The sequence below is a fragment of the Macaca nemestrina genome, chromosome 9 (assembly GCF_043159975.1).
Source record: "Macaca nemestrina isolate mMacNem1 chromosome 9, mMacNem.hap1, whole genome shotgun sequence".
In the NCBI taxonomy this organism is placed as follows: domain Eukaryota; kingdom Metazoa; phylum Chordata; class Mammalia; order Primates; family Cercopithecidae; genus Macaca; species Macaca nemestrina.
In genome coordinates this window covers 119,404,762-119,428,654 of record NC_092133.1, presented here as the reverse complement: position 1 = coordinate 119,428,654, position 23,893 = coordinate 119,404,762, and the positions used below count along the sequence as shown (strand labels likewise).

General features: G+C 44.7%; 1 protein-coding gene across 29 annotated transcripts in view; it reads left to right on the top strand.

Annotated features, from left to right (window-relative positions):
- LOC105480028 (KIAA1217 ortholog) overlaps nt 1–23,893 on the top strand; it is a 910,528-nt gene that overhangs the window by 871,650 nt on the left and 14,985 nt on the right. For 23 of the 29 annotated variants that reach the window (XM_071070358.1, XM_071070357.1, XM_071070374.1 and 20 more), the window contains 6 exons: nt 4,923–5,098; nt 11,856–11,983; nt 13,426–13,573; nt 16,318–16,759; nt 19,809–19,992; nt 23,717–23,880. In XM_071070358.1, coding sequence (XP_070926459.1) covers nt 4,923–5,098; nt 11,856–11,983; nt 13,426–13,573; nt 16,318–16,759; nt 19,809–19,992; nt 23,717–23,880 — 1,242 coding nt within the window. The remainder of the gene's footprint in view (nt 1–4,922; nt 5,099–11,855; nt 11,984–13,425; nt 13,574–16,317; nt 16,760–19,808; nt 19,993–23,716; nt 23,881–23,893) is intronic. The other 6 variants (XM_071070371.1, XM_071070349.1, XM_071070361.1 and 3 more) reach the window with 3 other exon arrangements.

The following is a 23,893-nucleotide window of genomic DNA, read 5'->3' as shown; positions in this document are numbered from 1 at the left end:
GGTGGCTCACGCCTGTAATCTCAGCACTTTGGGAGGCCAAGGCGGGCAGATCACAAGGTCAGGAGATCGAGACCACCCTGGCAACATGGTGAAACCCCGTCTCTACTAAAAATACAAAAAAAAATTAGCTGGGTGTGGTGGCAGGTGCCTGTAGTCCCAGCTACTCAGGAGGCTGAGGCAGGAGAATGGTGTGAACCCGGGAGGCGGAGCTTGTAGTGAGCCGAGATCGTGCCACTGCACTACAGCCTGGGCGACAGAGCGAGACTCCGTCTCAAAAAAAAAAAAAAAAGAAAAGAAAAGAAATAAGTGACTTGAGCAAGATCACAAGAATCAAGTCACTGTACACAAATATTAAAATTTTGTTATATCCATTTGTACAATGAAATGCCACTCAGCAATAAAAGAATGAATCACTGAAAAACTCAGCAACAGGGCTGGATCTCAGAAAAAAATATTCTGAACAAAAGAAGCTGGACACAAAGGAGCACATGTTATATAATTCCATTTTTATAACGTTCTAGAACACAAAGAACTCATCTATATGACAGAAAGCAGACTGGTGGTTTTTTGGGCTGGGGTTTGGGGATTGATTGCAAAAGGTCCCAAAGGAATTTTTTAGGGTGATAAAATATTTAGCTGTCTTTTCAGCAGTGGTTACATCAGTGTATACATTTGTCAAAATTCATTGAACTGTGCACTTAAGATGGATACGTTTTGTTGTTTGTAAACTTTGTGCCTCAAGACAATTGATTTTAACTATTAAAATGCAGGTATCACCTCTTAAGCAAAAACCAACTTAACAATTTGAGTTTCCATTAACTAATTGACTTGAAGCATTTAGAGAAAGATGGTGATCCACATCCTATATGTAGCACTTTTTTACACTGTGCTCAGATAAGCAGGAACTGTCCTGCAGCCTGGAGACAGTGGCAAGAACTCCAGGCAGGGAGGGTGGGGGGACTGGGAAAGCAGACAGAGAACTTGTGTAGACCCTGTTCATTCACAACTCACTCCTCATTGCCCACATGCCAGCCAGTGAGCTATGACAGCTTCCCCCTTTAGTACCTGTAAGGCCCCGCTTTCTAGACAGGAGGATAACAAAGCCTAGAATTGAAACAGAGCCTTTCCCTCTTCTCCTCTTCTAGTGGAGTAAGTCTAGTTGCGTTTAAACATTATGCCCAGTTGTATTCTTCCAGTATGTTCTTATCCTTCTCAGAAACATTATGTTGCGATTCATTCATAAAGCAAATACAGTTGTGCCTTGAACAACAGGGGGATTAGGGGTGCTGACCCCTCACGCAGTAAGAAATCCATAGCTTTTGGCTCCCCAAAACTTAACTACTAATAGCCTACTGCTGAGTGGAAGCCTTACCAATAATAGTTGATTAACACGTCTTGTGTGTTGTAGGTATTGTATACTGTGTTTGTTTTTTTCACGTGTCTGCTGTCTCAAATACATACTGTATTCTGACAATAAAGTAAGTTGAAGAAAAGAAAATGTTATTAAGAAAATCATAAGGAAGGGAAAATATATTTACTATTCATTAGGTGGAAGTAGATCATCATAAAGGTCTTCATCCTCATCGTCTTCTCATTGAATAGATTGAGGAAGAGAAGGGGTTGGTCTTGCTGTCTCAGGGGTGGCAGAAGAGGAAGGAAATCTACATATAAGTGGACCCACGCATGCAGTTCTAACCTGTGTTGTTCAAGTGTCAACCGTATGTATTGGGTACCTACCACGTGCCACACACGGCTTGTAGCTGTGAACAGAATGGCACGCTCCCTGCCTTGCTAGAAGAACAACTTGGGGTGCTGGGGAAATTGATGAGTTGAATTCAGAAGACCTGGTTCTATTTCTAACTGTGCTCTATAATTTCCAAGCAGACCCTGAACATGTCCTTTAACTTCTCAGGGCCTCACTTTTCCCACCTTTCAATTTTATGAATTTCAAATATTTCACCAACGATGTCTAGCGTGATATCCAGTGTTAATATCCACTATCTAACCAGACCCCAGATTTACGTAAGCTCGTTTTAAAATTTGGGCAGGAGGGTTAGGTGCCCTGCTGTGCCCCATAGCCCATGGCACAGTGACATCATCTGTCTATTCAAAAGCCCTTTTCTTAGGCCATGAAATCATCCTTGGTGGCAAATCAAATCATCTGAGGAGTTTTAGAAATTCCCAGCAACCAGACAGTACCTCAGACTGGTAAAATGAGAATCTCTCAGTTGGGATCCGGGCATTGGTCACTCTTAGACCCCTTTAGTTATCTACTCATTTTCCCCTCACATCCCTGTCATCACTCATTCCCCCTCCCCTTCAAAGGCAGGAGCTCTGTGGGATTAGACACAGGGACTGAAGTTGAGCGAATCATCTTGATAGTACGTGGTGTTGCTGCGTGTGGCTAATTGACCGATATGAACAGTGCTGACCTGTAGCCCTGCCACATCCATGCAGTGAGAGCAAGACAAGGCATGGAAGAGCTGATCCCAACACCTATCTGAGCCCATGGGTCACAGCAGGTTTCAACCATTTAGAGAAGAATTTTGGATTCTTCATTGTTGCCTGTTCTTATCAATGTTACTGATTCATTCAGTTCATTCATTCAACAGATGTATTTTGAGTTTTCTGCTAATATGCCAGACACAGTGTACCAGAGACTCTGTGGAGGGCAGAAATTAACCAGGTGGGGGGAACAGAATTCTGGGAGATGGGAATAGCAGGTGCAAAGGCCTGGCAAAAAGGAGTCTGGCGGAGGTTGCAGTGAGCTGCGATCACACCACTGTGCTCCACCTGGGCGACAGAGTGAGACTCTGTCTCAGAAAAACAAAAAACAAAAAAGGAGACTGGCCCCTATGAAGAACTGAAATGATATATGATTGGAGCAGAGTGCTAGGTGCATGCAGGGAGGGAGATTAGCCACAAGGCAAGGGACCAGTCTGCCCAGTGCCTGGAGAATGGGCTGTAGCCAGAGAGAGCATAGGAGGATGTTGTTCTCTGCACAAAGTCTCTAAAAATGGCGCTTTTTGGCCTTGCATGGTGGCTCCTGCCTGTAATCCCAGCACTTTGGGAGGCCAAGGCGGGCGGATCACCTGAGGTCGGGAGTTCGAGACCAGCCTGACCAACATGGAGAAACCCCGTCTCTACTAAAAATACAAAATTAGCCGGGTGTGGTGGTGCATGCCTGTAATCCCAGCTTCTCAGGAGGCCAAGGCAGGAGAATCGCTTGAACCCAGGAGGCAGAGGTTGCAGTGAACCGAGATCATGCCATTGCACTCCAGCCTGGGCAACAAGAGTGAAACTCCATCTCAAAAAAAAAACAAACAAAAAAAAAAAAGGTGCCTTTTAGCAAAATAGTGACTGACTAGTTTTTAAGACCGCGATAAAAAGACATTAGCAAAAGTGGTATGAGAGCATGATCATGAGTCCTGTAGAGAAAGTAACCAAAAGTGGTATATTTCTATGTGGTTCCCTCCCAGACAAAATGCCAGGCTCCACCCACTAGTTCATGCTCCCTGATAGCAATGGCTGGTATGTGCTCAGGTCTAGATTGGAGCCAGACACTTTATTTTATTGTCTCACCGAGTCTCCATGACCAACCTACGGGCTATGAGATATTACTACCCCTTTTTAGGATAGACACAGAGGTTAATAGCTTGCCCATGGTCACACATCTACTAAGTGGTAAAACTGGAAGTTGAACCCAGGCATTCTTTCCCCGGAGGCCAGTTCGTCACCATGCAGCGCTGACGTTGGGACCTAATGGTGGTTCTGCTTGTGGCCTGTGTTGAAATGTTTTGTCTTTATTCAGAGAAAACAGAAGGCATGATGTGGTTTTAAGCAGGTGGTGGCATGGTCAGATTGCATTTCCCCTCAATTTACACAGATAATGGACGGTTGACAAAGACATCATCACCCCCATGAGACAATAAACCAGTTCATGAAACCGGAAAACAAAGGAAACCATTGAAATTTGTTAAATGATATTTCAGTGGAACTTTAGGGATGATATACTAGGCATAATATCATTATTGTTATGGAGGCTGATTGAGTGAATTCACTTGATGGATCTGCTGTTAGAAAATTGTCCTGCTCCAGGGACTCAAGTGTTCAACTAGACTCTTGTGAAGCCTGAATAAAGCTCCCACCTCCTATATTCTCTGGGATGAGAAACAAGAATGTTCTGGGAACTGTTTGGAAATTGTGAGCTTCTGTATACAGGTAGCCTACCTCCAATCTAGAGAAATTCATAAATTGCCAAGAACCCTGGACTCATCTAGAATCATTATCATTGCCAACATTAAAGTCCTATGTTTTAAGGGTCTGTGATTTTGTGGTACGTGGTACGTGGAATCATATGAATGAGAAGGACACGGACCCTCTTTGAACTGATACCGATATATTTCATAGCCAAATCACCACGTGTTGAGTTCCCGTTCTATACCATGTGGTATTTCATGTAGCCCTCAAGAATGGCCAAGGAAAGTGGATTCCCCATCCTTAGAGGTAAGGAAACAAAGACCAAGGGAGTCTAAGTGATGGGCCCAAAGTCTCACAGTGGGCTAGGGAGAGAGTATGCGATTTGACCCAAAGTCTTCTTGGCTCCAAAGCAGGTGCCCTGTGCTGCTCCCTGTAAAGATACGTCAATGAGAGTTTATGCCTGTTGTCCGTGATGCATTGACCAGAGTAGAAAAAGGATCCTTTGTCTTGCAGGCAGTCTGGTTGTCAGTTGGCTGCCAAAATTCAGATGTTGGTGGAAGAAGCTGTATGTACAGTCTTTGCTCCCTTTCCTTTCTCACTGAAATAAGTAAAGATTCAGCCACAGGGCTGTCTACCCAAAGTGCTCTGAAGACTTCAAGGCATTCACTCACCTCCATTTCAGGCAGGCAGCGCCCACTGAAGTTGATTTTTTGTGTTCACAGCTGCAGAACCAGGAACTGCTGAGGGCGATGATGAAGAAGGCCGAGCTGGAAATCAGTGGCAAAGTGATAGAAACAATGAAGAGACTGGAGGATCCTGTGCAGCGACAGCGCGTCCTGGTGGAGCAAGAGAGACAAAAATATCTTCATGAGGAAGAGAGGATCATCAAGAAGTTGTGGTGAGTGCCAGTCACTTGCATGTTGAGCTGTTTCACCTGCAAAGGAAAATTATTGTTGCTAAGGAGGTCCTTCCCAGTTGCCCTCTCTTTATTGGGCACCTACTGTGTATAAGTTGGAGTTCTGCTGATGGTGGTATATGTGGACACTTCAGCACCTTTCCATGGAGGCCCAGGAAATTCAGTGGTCCTCAGGTGACTGCATTTCTTTAAAAGTTGCAGCATTGCTGGGCATGGTAGTTCACACCTGTAGTCCCAGTTACTCGCGAGGCTGAGGCGGGAGGATTGCTTGAGTCCAGGAGTTCGAGACCAGCCTGGATAACATAGGGAGATCCTATCTTAAAAAAAAAAAAAAAAAAAAAAAGAACAGAGAGAGAGAGTTGTAGCTTCATACTCTCTCCTCCAGGGCTCAGCAATACACAAAATTAAAAGGAGTAAATGGCAAAACCCAGTGACAAATAGGAAGGCTATATTTCATCTCAATAAATTAAAACTAATGGCCAAAATAACACAGCACTAAAATTATCTTCCTATTATTCAACTGTAGTTAAAATCGCAAAAGAAGAATTTAAATGTAAAGGGTATCTGATCCCGAATGAAAGATGCTTCCTTAGCTGTTATGAATGTTATTTAAGGTTCTTATTGAAAGCATCTATCAATTCCTACTATTGAAATGAGCAGAATTTTATTACTCCCCCATCAGCAGGCAGGCACATCTTTTATGGTAATTGTATATTTTGGTATGCAATGAAGATTTATCATAGAACTATCTCACCTTTTAGTATAATGAATAGTAATTTTGAGGGGTTTCTCCAGTGTTGATAATTCTCTTGTTTCTTGGAAAACTTAAATCTCTCAAATTGGGATTGCAAGGGAACAATTTGCAAACTCTTCTCATGGCCATAATGAGAAGAGGTTTCCATGATGGAAAGCATTGTGTTCAATCACCTATCTCCTGTTGGAGCTGTGGCTCATATCACCCTGGATACCAACCTAATGTGTTTGATTAAAATTAGAGTGTCCCTCTCAGCAGTCTAGAGGGGGGAAAAAAAAAACTTCAATTTGAGTTATTCTTTTCCTAATAAATTAAATCAGGCCGCTGTTCATCCACATCTCAAAATAGCTTCCAAAATTCTACTTAGTTCACACATTTATAGGCAGAGTTAATCACCCACCATGAGTTGGTAAGGCTGTTATTTGTCTGAAATGTTTTTGTGACAGCCCAATTATCTAAAACTAGGTCTCCAGATTCTTCTTTAAAACTTCTTTTAAAATGCATATCCTGGCTGGGCACAGTGGCTCATACCTGTAATCCCAGCACTTTGGGAGGCCGAGGCAGCCGGATCACCTGAGGTCAGGAGTTCGAGACCAGCCTGGCCAACATTGAGAAACCCTGTCTCTACTAAAAATACAAAGAAACATAGCTGGCCATGGTGGTGTATGCCTATAGTCCAGCTACTCAGGAGGCTGAGGCAAGAGAATTGCTTGAACCCAGGAGGGGGAGGTTGCAGTGAGCCGAGATTGTGCCACTGCACTCCAGCCTGGGTGACAGAGCAGAACTCCGTCTCAAAAAATAATAGTAAAAATAAAAATAAAAACATTTATCCTTTTAATAACGTTTATATAAAATTTCCAACAAAATTATGAAAAAAATTTTTTTGAGATGGAGTCTTGCTCTGTTGCCCAGGCTGGAGTGCAGTGGCATGATCTCGGCTCACTGCAACCTCCGCCTCCTGGGTTCAAGCAATGCTCCTATGTCAGATTCCTGAGTAGCTGGGATTACAGGTGCACGCCATAACACCTGGCTAATTTTTGTATTTTTAATAAATTCAGGGTTTTACCATATTGGTCAGGCTGGTCTCAAATTCCTGACCTCAGGTGATCCACCTGCCTCAGCCTCCCAGAGTGTTGGGATTACAGGCGTGAGTTACCATGCCCGGTCAGTAAATTTCTTTTTTAAAAAAATTGTGTTTATTGGTTAGCTGAAATAATTCTCACTTCTGGCCTAGAAAAGTCATCTTTAATCTCAATAATACTCTGAGATTACAGCCTAGCATAGGAATGAGATAGAAAAAGTAATGGAACGAACATATCATAAGAGGGCTTTATCTGGTTGGATTTGTGGGAAGGCCACAGATGAGTAAGATATGCAAAGAGCCCTGAAGAATCTTCAGTCTAGCAAAGCCAACCTGATAAATAGGAGTGTAGCTCCAAACACGGGATTTACAGGTACCAGTTGTACCCACACAAAAGAGAGACTAACCCAGGGATCAGGAAGACTTAACCTGAATGAAGTCATTCTTTGTATGACCTACAGGCCACACACAGTATCTAGCACATAGTAGTTTCAGAAATGGTTTGTTAGGCTGGGCACAATGGTTCACACGTATAGTCCCAGCAGTTTGGGAGGCTGAGGTGGGAGGATCACTTGGGACCAGGAATTCAAGAACAGCCTGGGCAACATAGCAGAACCCTGACTCTACTAAAAATAAAAAATCAGCCAGGTGTGGTGTCATGCACCTGTAATCTCAGCTACTCAGGAGGCTGAAGCAGGAAGATCGCTTGAGCCCAGGAGTTCAAGGCTGCATTGAGCTATGACTGCGCCACTGCATTCCAGCATGGATATTGCAGCAAGACCCAATCTCTAAAAAAAGAAAGAAATGGTTAAACTCAACTGAGATGGCCTCGAAGATGGGGAGATGGCATCAGCAGAGGCTAGACAGGGAAGGACTTCCGGGCAGTAGAACCCTGCAAACCAACAAGTTTCTGGCCTGGAAAATGCAAGATATCTTTGGAGAACTGGGTAGCAGTCCAGTTAGGCAGGAGAGTTGGGTGCAAGATACACATCCCATATTTGGGGAGTGCCATTCCATTTGCACACTGACTTCCTGTATCTTAGACCATACTCAAGGCCTCACGTACCTGCTTGATGCCTGTCTGGGCTGTGCCTACAGAGATTGGAAGATTCTTTAAGAGAAATCTGGATTTCTGGCTTTTCTTGAAAGTTCTGGGGTTCAACCCCGGATTCACAATTTCTGTGGATGGAGCTTAGGAATCTGCAGTTTACAAACAAAGCTGGTGATTCTGAAGCACCTTCACATTTGAGAGTTACTGCCTAGAACGATGAGGAAGACACTGAGTGTTTGGGTTTTTTTGGTTTTTGTTTTTGGTCAAGGAAGTAGCAAAGCTAGAGTTGTATTGGAGCGAGGTCCCTCTGGTGATCATGTGCGGGACTGATTGAGGGGAAAATAGATCAGTGACTCGGAGACCATATGGGAAGCTACTGTCTCCGTCAGGCAAAAGGCAATGAGGCCTGAACCAAGCAGTGAAAGTAAGAATGAAGTCAAATGCAAAACGTCCTATGGTATTCACCACCTACGACTAGCTCTCAAAATTCTTCTTTAAAACACCTTTTGAAATATATATCCTTTTGGCTGGGCACAGTGGCTCTTGCCTGCAACCCCAGCACTTTCGGAGGCTGAAGTGGAAAGATCGCTTGAGCCCAGGAATTCAAGACCAGCCTGGGCAACATTGGAACATAGGGAGACCCCATGTCTACAAAATAAAAATTAAAAATAAAAACTAAACCCTAGCCGGGCATGGTGGCACACACCTGTGGTCCCAGCTACTCAGGAGGCTGAGGTAGGAGGATGGCTTGAGCCTGGCAGGTCAAAGCTGCATGATCACACCACTGCATCCCAGCCTGGATAACAGAGCAAAACCCTGTTTAAAAAAAAAAAAAAAAGCAATTAAAAATAACTATATATATATATATCCTTTTAATAATGATAGTGTAAATTTTCCTTCTATAAGGTATAAAGCAGATTAACTGATTGGATGGCTAGATCTGAATGACAAGAGAGCAGGTTATAAAAGACAGCTGGAAATAGCTAGAAGAGAAGAACTAGAATGTTTCTAGCATGAAAAAAAGACAAATATTTAAGGTGACAGATATCCCAAGTACACTGATTTGATCTGTACAAATTATATGTACTAAATTATCACATGTACCTCAAAACTCACAACTAGTATGCGTCGATTTTTAAAAAGAGCTTATTTTTTAAAAGCCAGGAATTTCAACTCTGGAATACCAGAACAGCAATATCCCTCTTTCCTTCCCCTCTCCCTCCTCGTTCTCCTTTTCCTCCTTGTCCTTCTTATTCCAAGCACTAGAATATAAGCCTCCTTGTGGAGACTTATATGCAACTAATGTTAGGTTGAATTACTGGTGAGCCATTCAGAAGGCAGAGAGATTAAATTTGGGTCTAAAACTATGACGAGATGGGCCGGGCACAGTGGTTCACACCTATAATCCCAGCACTTTGGGAGGCCGAGGTGGGTGGATCACTTCAGGTCAGGAGTTAGAGACCAGTCTGGCCAACATGGCGAATCCCCATCTGTATTGAAAATACAAAAATCAGCTGGGCATAGTGGCAGGCACCTGTAATCCCAGCTACTCAAGAGGCTGAGGCAAGAGAATCACTTGAACCCGGGAGACGGAGGTTGCAGTGAGCTAAGATCGGGCCACTGCACTCCAGGCTGGGTGACAGAGAGAGACTTTTTCTAAAAATAAAAATAAAAAATAAAACTATGAAAAGAAATTGGGTCTAGATAATTTCTACATGAAAATAATAATTAGTCTTCTAATAATAGTCAGGTGAAATATATTCCAACAAACTGGATGCTTCCTTTTAACAACACTAGGATGAAAAGCAACTTAAACAAATAGAATGCTATAAACTGTAACATCTATGAATATCTGACATTCTGTGGAGCGAAGCTGGTATTTCAAAAGTCATATTGATTACCATGTCAAAAATGTATTTCCAGCATTCATTTTAGCCCCATGTCTCTCTTACATTTTTGAATTAATAAATTTGAATTTTAATGTTTTATCTAAAGTAGGTATCATAAACATTTGCATAGAAGTGACATTGTTGTGTACCATCGTATCAATATACATTTCTGTATATTCCACAAAGCTGTGAAATTTAAGAGCCTCTGTATGCAAGGTTGTGAAATCCAAGAGGTATATTGTATAGAAGAGATGAAAACAGAATTCTAGGCAGGCTGACTTTGAGTCAGCTGACAGTCCCTTGCAGTATTAATTACACACTGACCTACATGTTGGTTGTTAACGGAACCAGGATAATATTTGTGTCTTAGCTCTTCCAGCAAAGCTTTGCAGGACTGGACACTGTGTCCAGTCAATGCAGGGAAGTCATTCTGTTTGGTTATGCAATGGAAAAGAACTTTTCCACACGAAGTTACCATATTTAGAGCCCTTCAGTGGGGTGGCACAATCTCTTCCTGTCAAGAATGCAATAGCTGTAGGAAGTTTCCCGCGGGTGTGTTCACAGAACACTGAGCCCCTTTCCATAGTTCACAGACGTGGACAATGAGCAGATGAGGCTTTCCCCCTCTGGTCCTGAAGTAGCATCATTTCATCTGAAATGACCACAAGCAATTTTGGTTTATTTTTCATAACAGAATGAAAGACATGACCAAAAACTCCATCCCACTTCTTGCAGTGGAGGAATTTGTCATTTTCCCTGGGATCCTGTTGAATACATGTGGCATCCTGCCTGAACCCCTCCCGCAGCTGCCATGTGACCCAGAGCTCTATCCACTTGCCCACCTAAGTGGAAAGGGCCTTCGAGGGCCATCTGTTTGCAGATGACGCCGTGCATTCCTTTTTCTCTTTCGGATGCTGGCTCCACACTCCGGGCTCCAGGAGGTGGGATCGCTGTTCACTTACCGCCCCCTAGTGGTCGCCATTTCCGAAACGGTCTGCGTTTCCGAAAGTTCTTTTTCCCTGCGTCCTCGAGAGAGATTTTTCTCTTTTAGATGTGTAGGTGTTTAGGATGGGGTTAGTAATGTGCCCAAGGAGGTTACTGTTTTCTCAAGGGTGAGACCTCGATCTCCCTCTCTTGGAGCTAGCATCCCCCTCTATCGACAGACACCACATCTGTCGTCATTTTTGTTTTCTGCAGTCATTTCTTCTCTTGGTAGCCTGGAGAAGAAAGCGCTCATCCTTGTTGATGGGACAATCAGTATAAACCAGAGGTTCTCATTTAGGGGCAATTTTGCTCGCCCTTCCCCAGGGACATTGGACAGTGTCTGGGTCTGGAGACATTCTAGTTTGTCACAAGTTGGGGTAGGCAAGGTTGCTACTGGCATTGAGTAGATGAAGGCCAGGGGGCTGCTGAACATCCTACCGTGCAGTTTCCTCACACCACAACGAAGAATTACGCGGGCCCAAAATGTCAAATGCTAAAGTTGAGAAGCCTGATATTAATCAATGTGGGCTTCTCGTTTTACTGCACCACAGGTCGGTCTCCCTCTCTTTCTCTCTCTCTCTCTCTCTCTCTCTCTCTCCCCCCCCCCCACCCTCCCCCTCCTTCCACCTATCCCTCCCTCCGTCCCTCTGCTAGCATCAGCACCATTGAATATAAAGACTGGGCCCTCTGTTAGCCAGGCACAATCGTCCCTTGGGCCAATGTGGAACACTCCCTGGAAAAACCTCCTTGTACCTGCCTCACACCATTGCGAAATGTTCCCAGCCACTGTTAAAGATGAGCGTCCCCTCTCCACTACCACCACATGACAGGCAGGGGAGAGGCAGGGGAGGGGCAGGGGAGGGGCAGGGGAGGGGCTGGGACTCTATACAAAATCAGAGGCTCAGACCGGCACTCGGCCCCGCACTTCCTCTGTGAGGCCCGGTGTTCAGCTCTCTGTGCTGCTGTCCTTGCTCCCGCAGCGAGCTGGAAGACTTTGTTGAAGACTTGAAGGACTCCACGGCAGCCAGCCGATTGGTTACTCTGAAAGACGTGGAAGATGGGGCTTTCCTCCTGCGTCAAGTGGGAGAGGCTGTAGCTACCCTGAAAGGTAAGCTTTGTGCTGCGCCAGGGGAGGAGTCTGAACTCTCTTTCCTGGGGTGTTTAAAAATCTGCCACGTAGAGAAGGATTCATTCATATATGCAAGTATTTATTAAACACCTACATGTGCCGGGCATTGTTCTGGGCACCTGGGATATCCCAGAGCACAAACATCCCCCTCTTCCTGGTGCTGATATTATAGTGGGTGCTGTAAGATTTCACACTAAATGATTCCAGTAACACTTTCTATTTGCTAGGCTCTTACAGTGCACCAGGATGCATGTGCCAAACTCATTAAAAACACAAGGTGGGAGGATCACTTGAACCCAGGAGTTCAAGACCAGCCTGGGCAACATAGAGAGACCCCCATTTCTACAAACAAAATAGCCACGTGTGGTGGTGCATGCCTGTGGTACCAGCTACTCAGGAGGCTGAGGTGGTAGGATCTCTTGAGCCTGCAAGATCAAGGCTATGGTGAGCCATCATTGCACCACTGCACTCCAGCCTGGCAGCCTGGGTGCCAGAGTGAGACCTTGTCTCAAAAAAAAAAAAAACCCAAAAAATAAAATAAAATAAAAATCCTGTAACCAGGCATGGTGGCTCATGCCTGCAATCCTGGCACTTTGGGAGGCCAACACAAGAGAATTGCTTGAGGCCAGGAGTTCAAGACCAGCCTAGGAAACATAACAAAACCTCATCTCTTAAAAAAAAAAAAAAAAAAGTTTTTTTCTGGCCAGGTGTAGTGGCTTATGCCACTTTGGGAGGCCGAGGCGGGCAGATCACCTGAGGTCAGGAATTCGAAACCAGCCTAGCTAACATAGTGAAACCCCATCTCTACTAAAAATACAAAAATTAGTTGGGTGTGGTGGCGCAAACCTGTAGTCCCAGCTACTCAGGAGGCTGAGGCAAGAGAATTACTTGAACCCAAGAGGCAGAGGTTACAGTAAGCCAAGATCATGCTGCTGCACTCCAGCCTGGGTGACAGAGCGAGACTCCATCTCAAAAAAAGAAAAAAAAAATTAATTAGCTGGGCATGGTGGTGTGCAGCACCTAAATTGTCCCAGCTCTACAGGAGGCTGAGGCAGGAGGATCGCTTGAGCCCAGGTGTTTGAGGCTCCAGTGAGCTCCGATCATGCCACTGCACTCCAGCCTGGGTGACAGACAGAGACCCCATCAATCAGTCAAATTACAAAGTAATAATAATAACCCTAATGGTCTATTGGCTTTATCCCAAATACACAGACAGGAAACAGGCCTAGAGGAGCTTTACCCTTGCCCAAGGTGACTTTCTCCAATGCTCCTCTGTGCTCTTAACCCACTGCCACCTGAAGATGTGTGAACCGCCCTGTGGCTTGTGAACTCTGCAATTCTCTGTCCAGTATCGGAGTGTGGGATGAGGGTTGTCGTTCCGGCTTTTTCTCCTCCAATTCACCTGCTGGTTTGGCCTGCAGGAGAATTTCCAACCTTACAAAACAAGATGCGAGCCATCCTGCGCATAGAAGTGGAGGCCGTGCGGTTTCTGAAGGAGGAGCCACACAAGCTGGACAGTCTCCTGAAGCGTGTGCGCAGCATGACAGACATCCTGACCCTGCTGCGGAGGTGACCGGGCCCTTACCGTGCTGGGGGTGGCCTGCGGAGGGGGTGTGCTGGGAAAGCGAGAGTGGAGGTTTGGGACTTCAGGCTTCCACCATGCTCCCAGGACATATCCAGTGTCCTGAGGAAAAGCCCCAAGTCCTTCTCACGCTTGAACTTTTATTGCAACATGGCTTGAGCTTCTAATTCTTCAACACAGGATTGTTAGGTGGAGCCCATCCTAGGGTTTAAAATTAATAGACACAATAAACATTGCTTTAAAATCATCTGAAAGGCCAGCTGTGGTGGCCACTCAGGAAGTAGAGGCAGAAGGAGCCCTTGAGCCCAGGAGTATGAGGTTACAGTGAGCTATGACTGAGCCACTGCACTCCAGTCTGGGCAACAGAGAAAGACGCCATTTCTTTAAAAAAAAAAAAATCATTTGAAGGTGGGTTTTTTAAAATAATATTTTGAAGTTGAAAAATTGAAATAGTTTATTCGCCTCTTTCACTTCAGGGGCATAGATAAATTCAGTTCAAAGAAATGTAATAGAAGTAAACAAAGTCTTTCTTAAGTGACCTCCTGAAGGAGTATCTGTGAGATTGTTGGTCCTGCCTAGAAAAGAGAAACAAAGCCTTTTGAGTGGCTTGGGCCAGGCTCCCTTACTAAAGGTAAACCTGCTCATCAAAGAGGTCACAGTGGAGTAAAGACCAAAAGAAATTCAGGACTTTCACTGAAAAGAAAATTTCAGGCCGGGCACGGTGGCTCAAGCCTGTAATCCCAGCACTTTGGGAGGCCGAGACGGGCGGAACTTGAGGTCAGGAGATCGAGACCATCCTGGCTAACATGGTGAAACCCAGTCTCTACTAAAAAAATACAAAAAAAGAAAAAAAAAAGAAAAAAAAAAACTAGCTGGGTGAGGTGGCGGGCGCCTGTAGTCCCAGCTACTCGGGAGGCTGAGGCAGGAGAATGGTGTAAACCTGGGAGGCGGAGCTTGCAGTGAGCTAAGATCTGGCCACTGCACTCCAGCCTGGGCAACAGAGCGAGACTCCGTCTCAAAAAAAAAAAGAAGAAAGAAAATTCCAATACTCCACACTCACTGAAAACACATATGCATGCAAAATTTGTGTTGCCAAAAGCACCTTCACTGGCCAGGCACAGTGACTCACGCCTGTAATCCCCGCACTTTGGGAGCCGAGGTGGGTGGATCACTTGAGGTCAGGAGTTCGAGACCCTCCTGGCCAACATAGTGAATTCCCGTAGGAATTATAGACAGTGGCGCGCCTGTAATCCCACCTACTTAGGAGGCTGAGGGAGGAGAATTACTTGAACTCAGGAGGTGGAGGCTACAGTGAGCCAAGATTGTACCACCGCACTCCAGCTTGGGAGACAGAGCATGAAGTCACCTTCATGGAGATGATTATTGAAAATGGGAACGATCACTGGTTGCAGTGGTGCGTGCTTGTAATCCCAGCTACTCAAGAGGCTGAGGCGGGAGATCCCTTGAGTCCAGGAGCTCAAGGCTGCAGTGAGCTATGATCACACCACTGCACTCCAGCCTGGGTGACAGAGCAAGACCCCATCTCTACAAAAAATTATTTTAAAAATGAGCCAGGAAGGATGGTGTGCACCTGTAGTCCCAGCTACTTAGGAGGCTGAGGCCGGAAGATCTCTTGAGCCTAAGAGTTTGAGGCTGCAGTGGGCTATGATTGAGTCACTGCACTCCAGCCTGGGCAACAGAGAGAGGCCCTGTCTCTTAAAAGAAAAGAAAAGAAAATGGAAGAGATGGTTAAGGCAGAATGATAGGGAAAGGAGAGAACAAATCCTCGGGGATCTTTAAGAATCTAAGGGATTGGGGTAAAAAAAAAAAGTAAACAGCAAAAGAAAGAGCAGTGAGTAGCAGAAGAGTTATAGAATGCAATGGTTTTGTTCAAATGAAAAAAAGTAATATAATACAAAGGGGATGAGGGCCTAATTAAAAATTAGAGGTCAAGTACCATGTTTGACATTGTCTCACACATAACTTTACAATCTTAATGTTAGTCCTAACAACAGGCCCTGAGGAAGTCATTAGCATCACCATCGTCATCTCCATCTTCATCATTACATTTTATGCAAAAGTACCTGAGGCTTAAAGAGGCGAAGTTCTCAACGTTATATACAATATTAAATAACTGATATTCAAACACAGATCTGACACCAGACACCCTTTTCCACTATATCATGTGTGAGGTGGGGAGGGATATATAGCTTCAAATGACTCCAAACACCAAAGGAAGTTGAGGAGTAAACACGACTGTTAGATTTGGAGTCACTGTGTACCTTGTGGCAAGACTTGGCTGAATCCAGGTAGGGAAGCCAGTGAGCAACAGGCTGAGATACAGAAGAGCAAACAGAAGGAATTAGAGTGAGGGCTGCCCTCCCAAGATGCTTGGCAGTGAAAGCAGGAGGGAATAAGCAAACTTTTGGCTTAGAACTAAGCGTATTTGAGGGCTGCATAGGCCAGAATCGGGTGGTGGAGGAGTTAAGAGAGGCTGATGTTAGACTCATGGCTCATTTTCTTCTACCCACCCCCAAACAATGATGGAGTGGCAAGGGTCTGAGTACAACAGCACCAGCAGAAAGAGATATTTCCATACAGGTCCCTAAGCAGCTACTCTGAGCTTTGGGATGTGTGACTCTCACCTGGCTTTGGGATGACATAGCTTGCAAGTATGCCACCATGAGAAAGTGGCATGAGGGTTAATGCTGCTGTGCATGGTTTCTCCTAGACATGTCACTGACGGGCTCCTGAAAGGCACGGACGCAGCCCAAGCCGCACAGTACATGGCTATGGAAAAGGCCACGGCCGCAGAAGTCCTGAAGAGCCACGAGGAGGCAGCCCACACCTCCAGCCAGCCCTTCCACAGCACAGGTGCCCCTGGCGATGCGAAGTCAGAAGTGGTGCCTTTGTCCGGCATGACGGTTCACCACGCACAGAGCTCCCCTGTGGCCATCCAGCCCTCGCAGCACTCCGTGGCCCTGCTGAACCCTGCTCAGAACTTGCCTCATGTGGCCAGCTCCCCCGCCGTCCCCCAGGAAGTAAGCCCCACCCTGCAGACATTGCAGGCTCCGCAGTCCCCACAGACACCCATGAATGGGTCTGCCATGCAGAGCTTGTTCATTGAAGAAATCCACAGTGTGAGTGCCAAGAACAGGGCAGTGTCTATCGAGGTAGAGTCCTATTTCCATTTCTCATAACCCCATAAAGGAGTCTGATACATGGGCCTTTCCCTCAAAGCATTTATAGGCCGGATGATGACATAATTGTGTATGGATCAGAGACAGAGTTTTGGAAGTGGAAGTGGGATTCAGTGGCCAGGTGAAGAGATAGGTCATCTGGTTTCAGAGAAGGATGAGACATCTAGCCTGTAGGAAGGTGAGGCAGTGGTGTGCTGGTAAATGTTTAACAACCAGCTCTCTGGTACCGGCTGTGGTGGGGGGTAGGCGGGGGGGCTACTCTATGTGTGGCATTTGCCAATTTCCATGGTGTAAATATCGCAACCATGGCTGATTTCAAGTTACGACATGACACCACTGCTGCTGAAGTTGGGAAGAGATGTGACAATCAGCTATCTGGGCCAGGACAGCTTCAAGCACTCCATTGCGGTGAAGGCAGCCTGAGGAGGGTCTGCAACTCATGTAGACGATAAGTGGAACCTGGTTAGCAGGGGAGGGTGGTGAGGACATTCTAGGATACTAACATGCTGGATCAAAGTCTGGGACCATGACTAAGCCTGTCTAAGTGGAACAAGAACGAGGACTAAGACTGGGGAAATGGGCTGGAAACTGACTTGAGAGCTTGAAAACCAGTCCATGATGTTTGGAGTTTATTTGGAAGGTGTCAGAGAAATGCTGCAGCTTGAATCCATGATTTTTTTTAAATGGCATCTTCTGGAAATTAATCTAGAAACAACATACAGAATTGATTGAGGTGGTGGGTCTAGAATTAAGAGAGCTGGATGAGAAGTTACTGTAGTCATCTAAGAATGAACGGTAGAGCAGTCAGAATGAAAAGAGAAAACTAGGTCTTAAGATCAAATGACATGAGGCCATGTGTGGTGGCTCATGCCTGTAATACCAGCACTTTGGGAGGCTGAGGCGGGTGGATCACTGGAACATGAGTTCAAGACTAGCCTGGGCAACATGGCAAAATCCCAACTCTACCAAAAAAAAATATACAAAAATTAGCTGGGCGTGGTGGCACGTGCCTGTAGCCCCAGCTACTCAGGGGGTTGAGGTGGGTGGATCACCTAGGTCCAGGGAGGTCAAGGCTTCAGCGAGCCAAGGTCCCATCACTGCACTATAGCCTGGGTGACACAGTGAGACCCTGTTTTAAAAACCATGAGATCAAATGACATCTTACATTTTGAAATATTCTTTTTATCAAGGGCTGGTATCAATGCTCCAATAACACATTTGGCTTTTCTACTTACCTTTTTCTTCTTGCCACGTAACTTTTCCTCCACTCATTTGCTTTATCCCCAGCAACCTTGTCCTAACCCTCCTGCCTCTACTGAAAATCACCAGTGGAGAGCTCAGGTTGGGTATATCAAGACGACCTGGCAAAACTGCCACAGCCGCAGTCACAGCCTCCGGGCCTCTGAACACTAGGTGGTTTCTGTCTGTCCCAAGGGCCCTGGCTTGCCCCTGATCAGAGCCAGCTATTTAAAAAATGCATATCACAAGGGTACGGAAATGTGATTGACGGAGTGTGATTCTATTCCCAGTACCTAGTAGGGCAGGGGAGGAAGAGACATTGGCAGACCCGTCACTTAAGATGTCTTGCCACTTTAAACATCTCAACATTTAAAGGATGTCAGTATGATGGCACTCTTATTTAACAAATCTCTATTGAGGACCCAGTGGGCATAGTGATCATTGTGATGTGTGTGTTTTACACTTTGACGGGAGATATGAGTCATCTCTGAAAATGCCCTGATCCACAGGTATGGAGGCCTGGGTTTTTCTGCCAGATCTGCCACTGACAAATGGGGTGAGCATTATTCATTCAACAGAGATTACCGAGCCCGCTATGTGCCAGGCCCTCGTAGGCTCGGGGGAAAGCCAGTGAACAGAGGAGACAAAGTCTCTGCCCTCAAGAAACTTACCTACTTGTAGCAGGAGACAGAAAAAACGTATACGCCAGGTGGTAATCAATGCTAGGAAGAAAAAATAAAAGAGGGTTAGAACGGTGGAGGTGGTGGTTATTATTTATATGTAATGAAACTTGGGCAAATTCTTCATCTCACTGGACCTCAAAGTTCCCATATGTTGATTCAATGATCTTTGCCAATTCTTAGGTTATGGGGTTCCACTAATCTTGGTGTGAATTTCCACCTGGCCCTCTTGGAATTATTAATGTGCTAGTTCAAAAATCGCAGGAAAATGTTCTTTTAAAAAGTGTACAGATGTTTTAAAATGCATTTTATGTATCACTCTCTGTTGTAGAACTTAAAGGAGCTTATGGGTCATCTAAATAATACCTCCTCCCTCATTTTATAAGACAACGCGACCCAGAGGGCATATAGCAATTCCTTGATAGAAGTGATTCTAAGACACAGGATTTTTGTTCTTAGTGTTGTGGGTTTTGATCGTTTGCTTGGACATCTCTTCTATAATGAAAACTCAATTTAAAAAAAATTTTAGGCTGGGCATGGCGGCTCATGCCTGTAATCCCAGCACTTTGGATTATAGACTCATGTCTCACTCAAGGCAGAAGGATTCCTTGAGGCAAATTGTTTAAGACTAGCCTGGGCAACATAACAGACCCCATCACTATTTTAAAAAAAAGAAAAAAAATTAGCCAGGTGTGGTGGCTCACATGTGTAATCCTAGTTACTCAGGAGGCTGAGGCAGGAGGATTGCTTAAGCCCGGATGTTGGAGGCTGCAGTGAGCTATAATGACGCCACTGCACCGCAGCTTGGATGACAGATTGAGACCCTGCCTCTAAAAAAATAAATCTTGGTAGTAGAAGAAATACTTTTAAAAGCATGTTATTTTAAGTTCAGGGGTAGAAGTGCAGGTTTGTTACATAAGTAAACATGTCATGCGGGTTCGTTGTGCAGATTATTTCATCACCCAGGTCTTAAGCCCAGTACCCATTAGTTATTTTTCCTGATCCTCTCCCTCCTCCCACCCTCCACCCTCTGAAAGGCCCCAGTGTGTGTTGTTCTCCTCTATGTGTCCATGTAAATTTCTTTACCTGCTATATTCCTCCAGAAAGCAGAAAAGAAATGGGAGGAAAAAAGGCAAAATCTGGACCACTATAACGGGAAAGAGTTTGAGAAGCTCCTAGAAGAAGCTCAAGCCAATATCATGAAGTCAATACCAAATCTGGAGATGCCGCCAGCTGCAGGCCCACTGCCAAGGGGAGATGCCCCAGTGGACAAGCTGGAACTTTCAGGTAAGGTCCGGTCCCACAGCAGGAACATATGGAGGTACATGGCCTTGGGTAAATATGGTGCCATCCACAACAGGACATACTCATCAACAGAACCAATGTCTCAGTTCTTACAAATCTTATAAAATGTAAAACCTGGAAGAGCAAATATTCTGGTGTTCCTTAGATCTTTAATAGTATCTCTTTTTTTCCTTTCTTTCTTTTTTTTTTTTTTTTTTTTGAAATGGGGTCTTGTTCTGCCACCCAGGCTGGAGTGTAGTGGTATGATCATAGCTCACTATAACGTCCAACTACTGGGCTCAAGCAATCCTCCCACCTCAGCCTCCCAAGAAGTAGCTAGGGCTATAGATGTGCACACCACTGCATGTGTCTAATTTTTTTTTATTTTTTGAGAGACAGGTTTCTCACTGTGTTGCCTTGGCTGGTCTCGAACTTCTGGCCCCAAGCGATCCTCCTGCCTCAGCTTCCAGAGTAGCTAGAATTACAGGCTTGAGCCACACTTGATTTCACTACTACTGTTTTACCCTAGCCATAGAGAAGCTGAGTTCTGTGTTAGGATTCTAGAATAATGGCCAATAAAGGAAAATTTAAATTCCTAGTATTTGCGTTTTCTATGCATTTGTGATACTGCACCGCACGAGCTGGGAAAATATTAGGCCTGTATTTAAGACCAGAGCTTTTTGTATGCTTACAGAAAGAAAATGGTAGCTTTTATGAGCTACCAGGGGATATTAGATCATAAGGCAAAATTGCATTTTTTAATCAAAATTATTAGAATATATATTTAACCAACTCAACTATGGAAGTTAAATGCCAACCTGTCAATAATAATATAACTTCTAGGAATCTCAACCTATTCAATATTCCATCATTTACAAACCATGCGTCTTATTCTGATCTTAAAATTATGGACCCAGATGTTATTTTACTTGCAGCCTAATGTCTCCTCAGTGTCACATTCCACAGTGCCTTATCCAGCAACTAAAATTAATTTGGAAAGGAATCCCCATCTTGACTTGCATGTCAAGAAACATTAAAGTGGATTCCATTTATAACCACTATAGAGTCATCCCTTGGTATCCACGGGAGATTGGTTCCAGGACTCCCATCGGATACCAAAATCTGAGGATGTTCCAGTTCCTGGTATAAAATGGCATGGTATTTGCATGTAACCTACTCACATCCTCCCATATACTTTGTGGGGCCAGCACACCTCAGCTGTGTGACTCCACTGCCTGCCTCCACGTACTTTCAGTCATCCCTACGTTACTTATGATACCCAATACAATGTCTACACGTTACTTCATTTGTGTGGATTCAACATAGTACTTGGCGCAAGGCAAATTCAAGTTTTATTTTTTGGGATGTGGAGGGAATTTTTTTAATACATATTTTCCATCTGCAGCTGGTTGAATCCACAGATGTGGAACCCATGGATGCAAAGGACCACCTGCACCTGTCTCCTCCCCAGTTTTCATCCAGTTCATCCCCTAAAGCTCCACTCACTGCAGCCCTCCCCCTCCGTCTGTGCTAAGAGGCTTTTCTTATGCCTTTCCCCACCTGCCAGTTGTGTCAGGTCTGTCTAGGGTCCTGGGCGGGGCAGCTCTTCTCACACAAAGGTGACTTTCCTCCCACAGTTCCCATGGAGAATTTCTGATGGAGAAAATGCCCTAGCTCATCACACTTTTTTTTTTCCTTTTTCTTTTGAGACTGAGTCTCACTCTGTCACCCAGGCTGGAGTTCAGTGGCATGATCTTGGCTCCCTGCAACCTCTGCCTTCTGGGTTCAAGCAATTCTCCTCCCTCAGTCTCCCAAATAGCTAGCATGACAGGCACCCACCACCACACCTAGCTAATTTTTGTATTTTTAGTAGAGACGGGGTTTCACCATGTTGGCCAGGCTGGTCTCGAACTCCTGACCTCAGGTGATCCACCCACCTCGGTCTCCCAAAGTGCTGGGATTACAGGCCTGAGCCACCGGCCAGCTCATCACGTTTTTATCTTGCCTAATTCTGCTCTCTCTGCTTCATTATTAATTTTGTCATATAATCCTCTGATGTTTCATACAGGTCTCATAACTGTTCCTTCTCATGACTGAACAACAAAAACATATTACATTTTGTTCACTTACCTCATTTTGGCTCTTGATTCTATCCAATTTTTTAAATTTGCATAAATCACTTTTAAAATTACTCCCCAAGGTATTTTGACTTAGTTCAAATGTTCTTGTTTTTTCTTTTTCAATGCATCTCTGAGTTGGTCTCAGAAACAGTCCAGTGATGGACAGGCTACCAGAAATGTGTGAAGGTAGCATCCGTGACCTGTAAACATTAGTTTCTGCCATTTTAATTTATTTGTCATGGAATTATCATTTTTAATGTATTTTTATTTATTAATGAGGCAAACTTCTAAGTGTAGAGTTTTAAATACCATTTGTATTTCCCCTTGTGTGAATTTTCTGACTATTTGGATAATGGAGGAATATGGATAATGATCGAAAATTGATAAAGGCCGGCATGGTGGCTCATGTCTGTAATCCCAGTGCTTTTGGAGGCCAACGCGGGAGGAATCACTTGAAGTCAGGACTTTAAGAGCAGCCTGGGCAACATAGTGAGACCCTATCTCTACAAAAATTTAAAAAGCAGCTGGGCATGGTGGCGCACACCTGCAGTTCCAGCTACTCTGGGCTGACGCAGGAAGATTGCTGGAGCCCAGGAGTTTGAGGCTGAGGTGAGCCGTGATGGCACCACTACACTTCTGCCTAAGTGAAAGAACAATACCCCGTCTCAAAAATAAAACAAAAAAGGCTGGGTGCAGTGGCTCACACCTGTAATCCCAGCACTTTGGGAGGCTGAGGCACACAGATTGCTTAATCCCAGGAGTTCAAGACTAGCCTATGCAACATGCAAAACCCTATCTCTACAAAAAAATAAAGAAAGAAAAAAATAAAGAAAATTAGCCAGGTGTTGTGGTGCACACCTGTAATGCCAGCTACTAGGGAGGCTGAGGTGGGAGGATCACCTGAGCCCAGAAGGTCAAGGCCTCAGTGAGCCTTGATCACACCACTGCATTCCAGAGTGGGTGACAGTGAGACCTTATCTAAAACATAAAAAAATTTTAAAAATTGTGTTTAATTAAAAAAATCAAATCTACTTCCTCTCCAACTTTGTTCTCATTTGCATCCCATTTTTTCTCTGGCCCTCCCTAGGCCAGATTCTACTGTGACATTGACCTTCAGCAGAAAACCCTCTTGCTGATGCTATTTTTTCAGACTGAGGGATGAAGGCTTTGGAGGCCAAGCAGGGGGCTATGGATTTGCCTTTGGGCTCCAATTTTTTTTTAATCTATCCAAGTACTACTCAGCTTTTTTACATAACAAGAATATTATTTAATAATATTAATAATAGGTAGTACTTTACATAGCATTTACATTAAGCCAAGCTCAGTATGTAAGTCATTCAATCCTAATGACACCCCAAAGGAAAGTTTATTATAATACCCATTTAACAGATGAGAAAACTGAGACTGAGAGAGGTTTAGTAACTTGTGCAGGGTCTTTTTGGGATTTAAATCCAGTTGCTCTTTAGGGTCTATACACTTAATCCTTGCTCTATGGAGAGAACAGAAAATTTTTAAATCAGATTGCATTGAGTTTGTAGCAATATACCAGACTTTCTGGATGTTTTCTTGCAAAAAGATTATTCTTGCAATGGTGCACTGTTTTCCAGAAGATTCTCCAAATTCAGAACAGGACTTGGAAAAGCTGGGGGGGAAGTCGCCCCCTCCTCCTCCCCCACCTCCTCGTCGAAGCTACCTGCCAGGATCGGGACTCACCACCACGAGGTCAGGCGATGTGGTCTACACCGGCAGAAAGGAGAACATCACCGCTAAGGTCTGATAGGCTA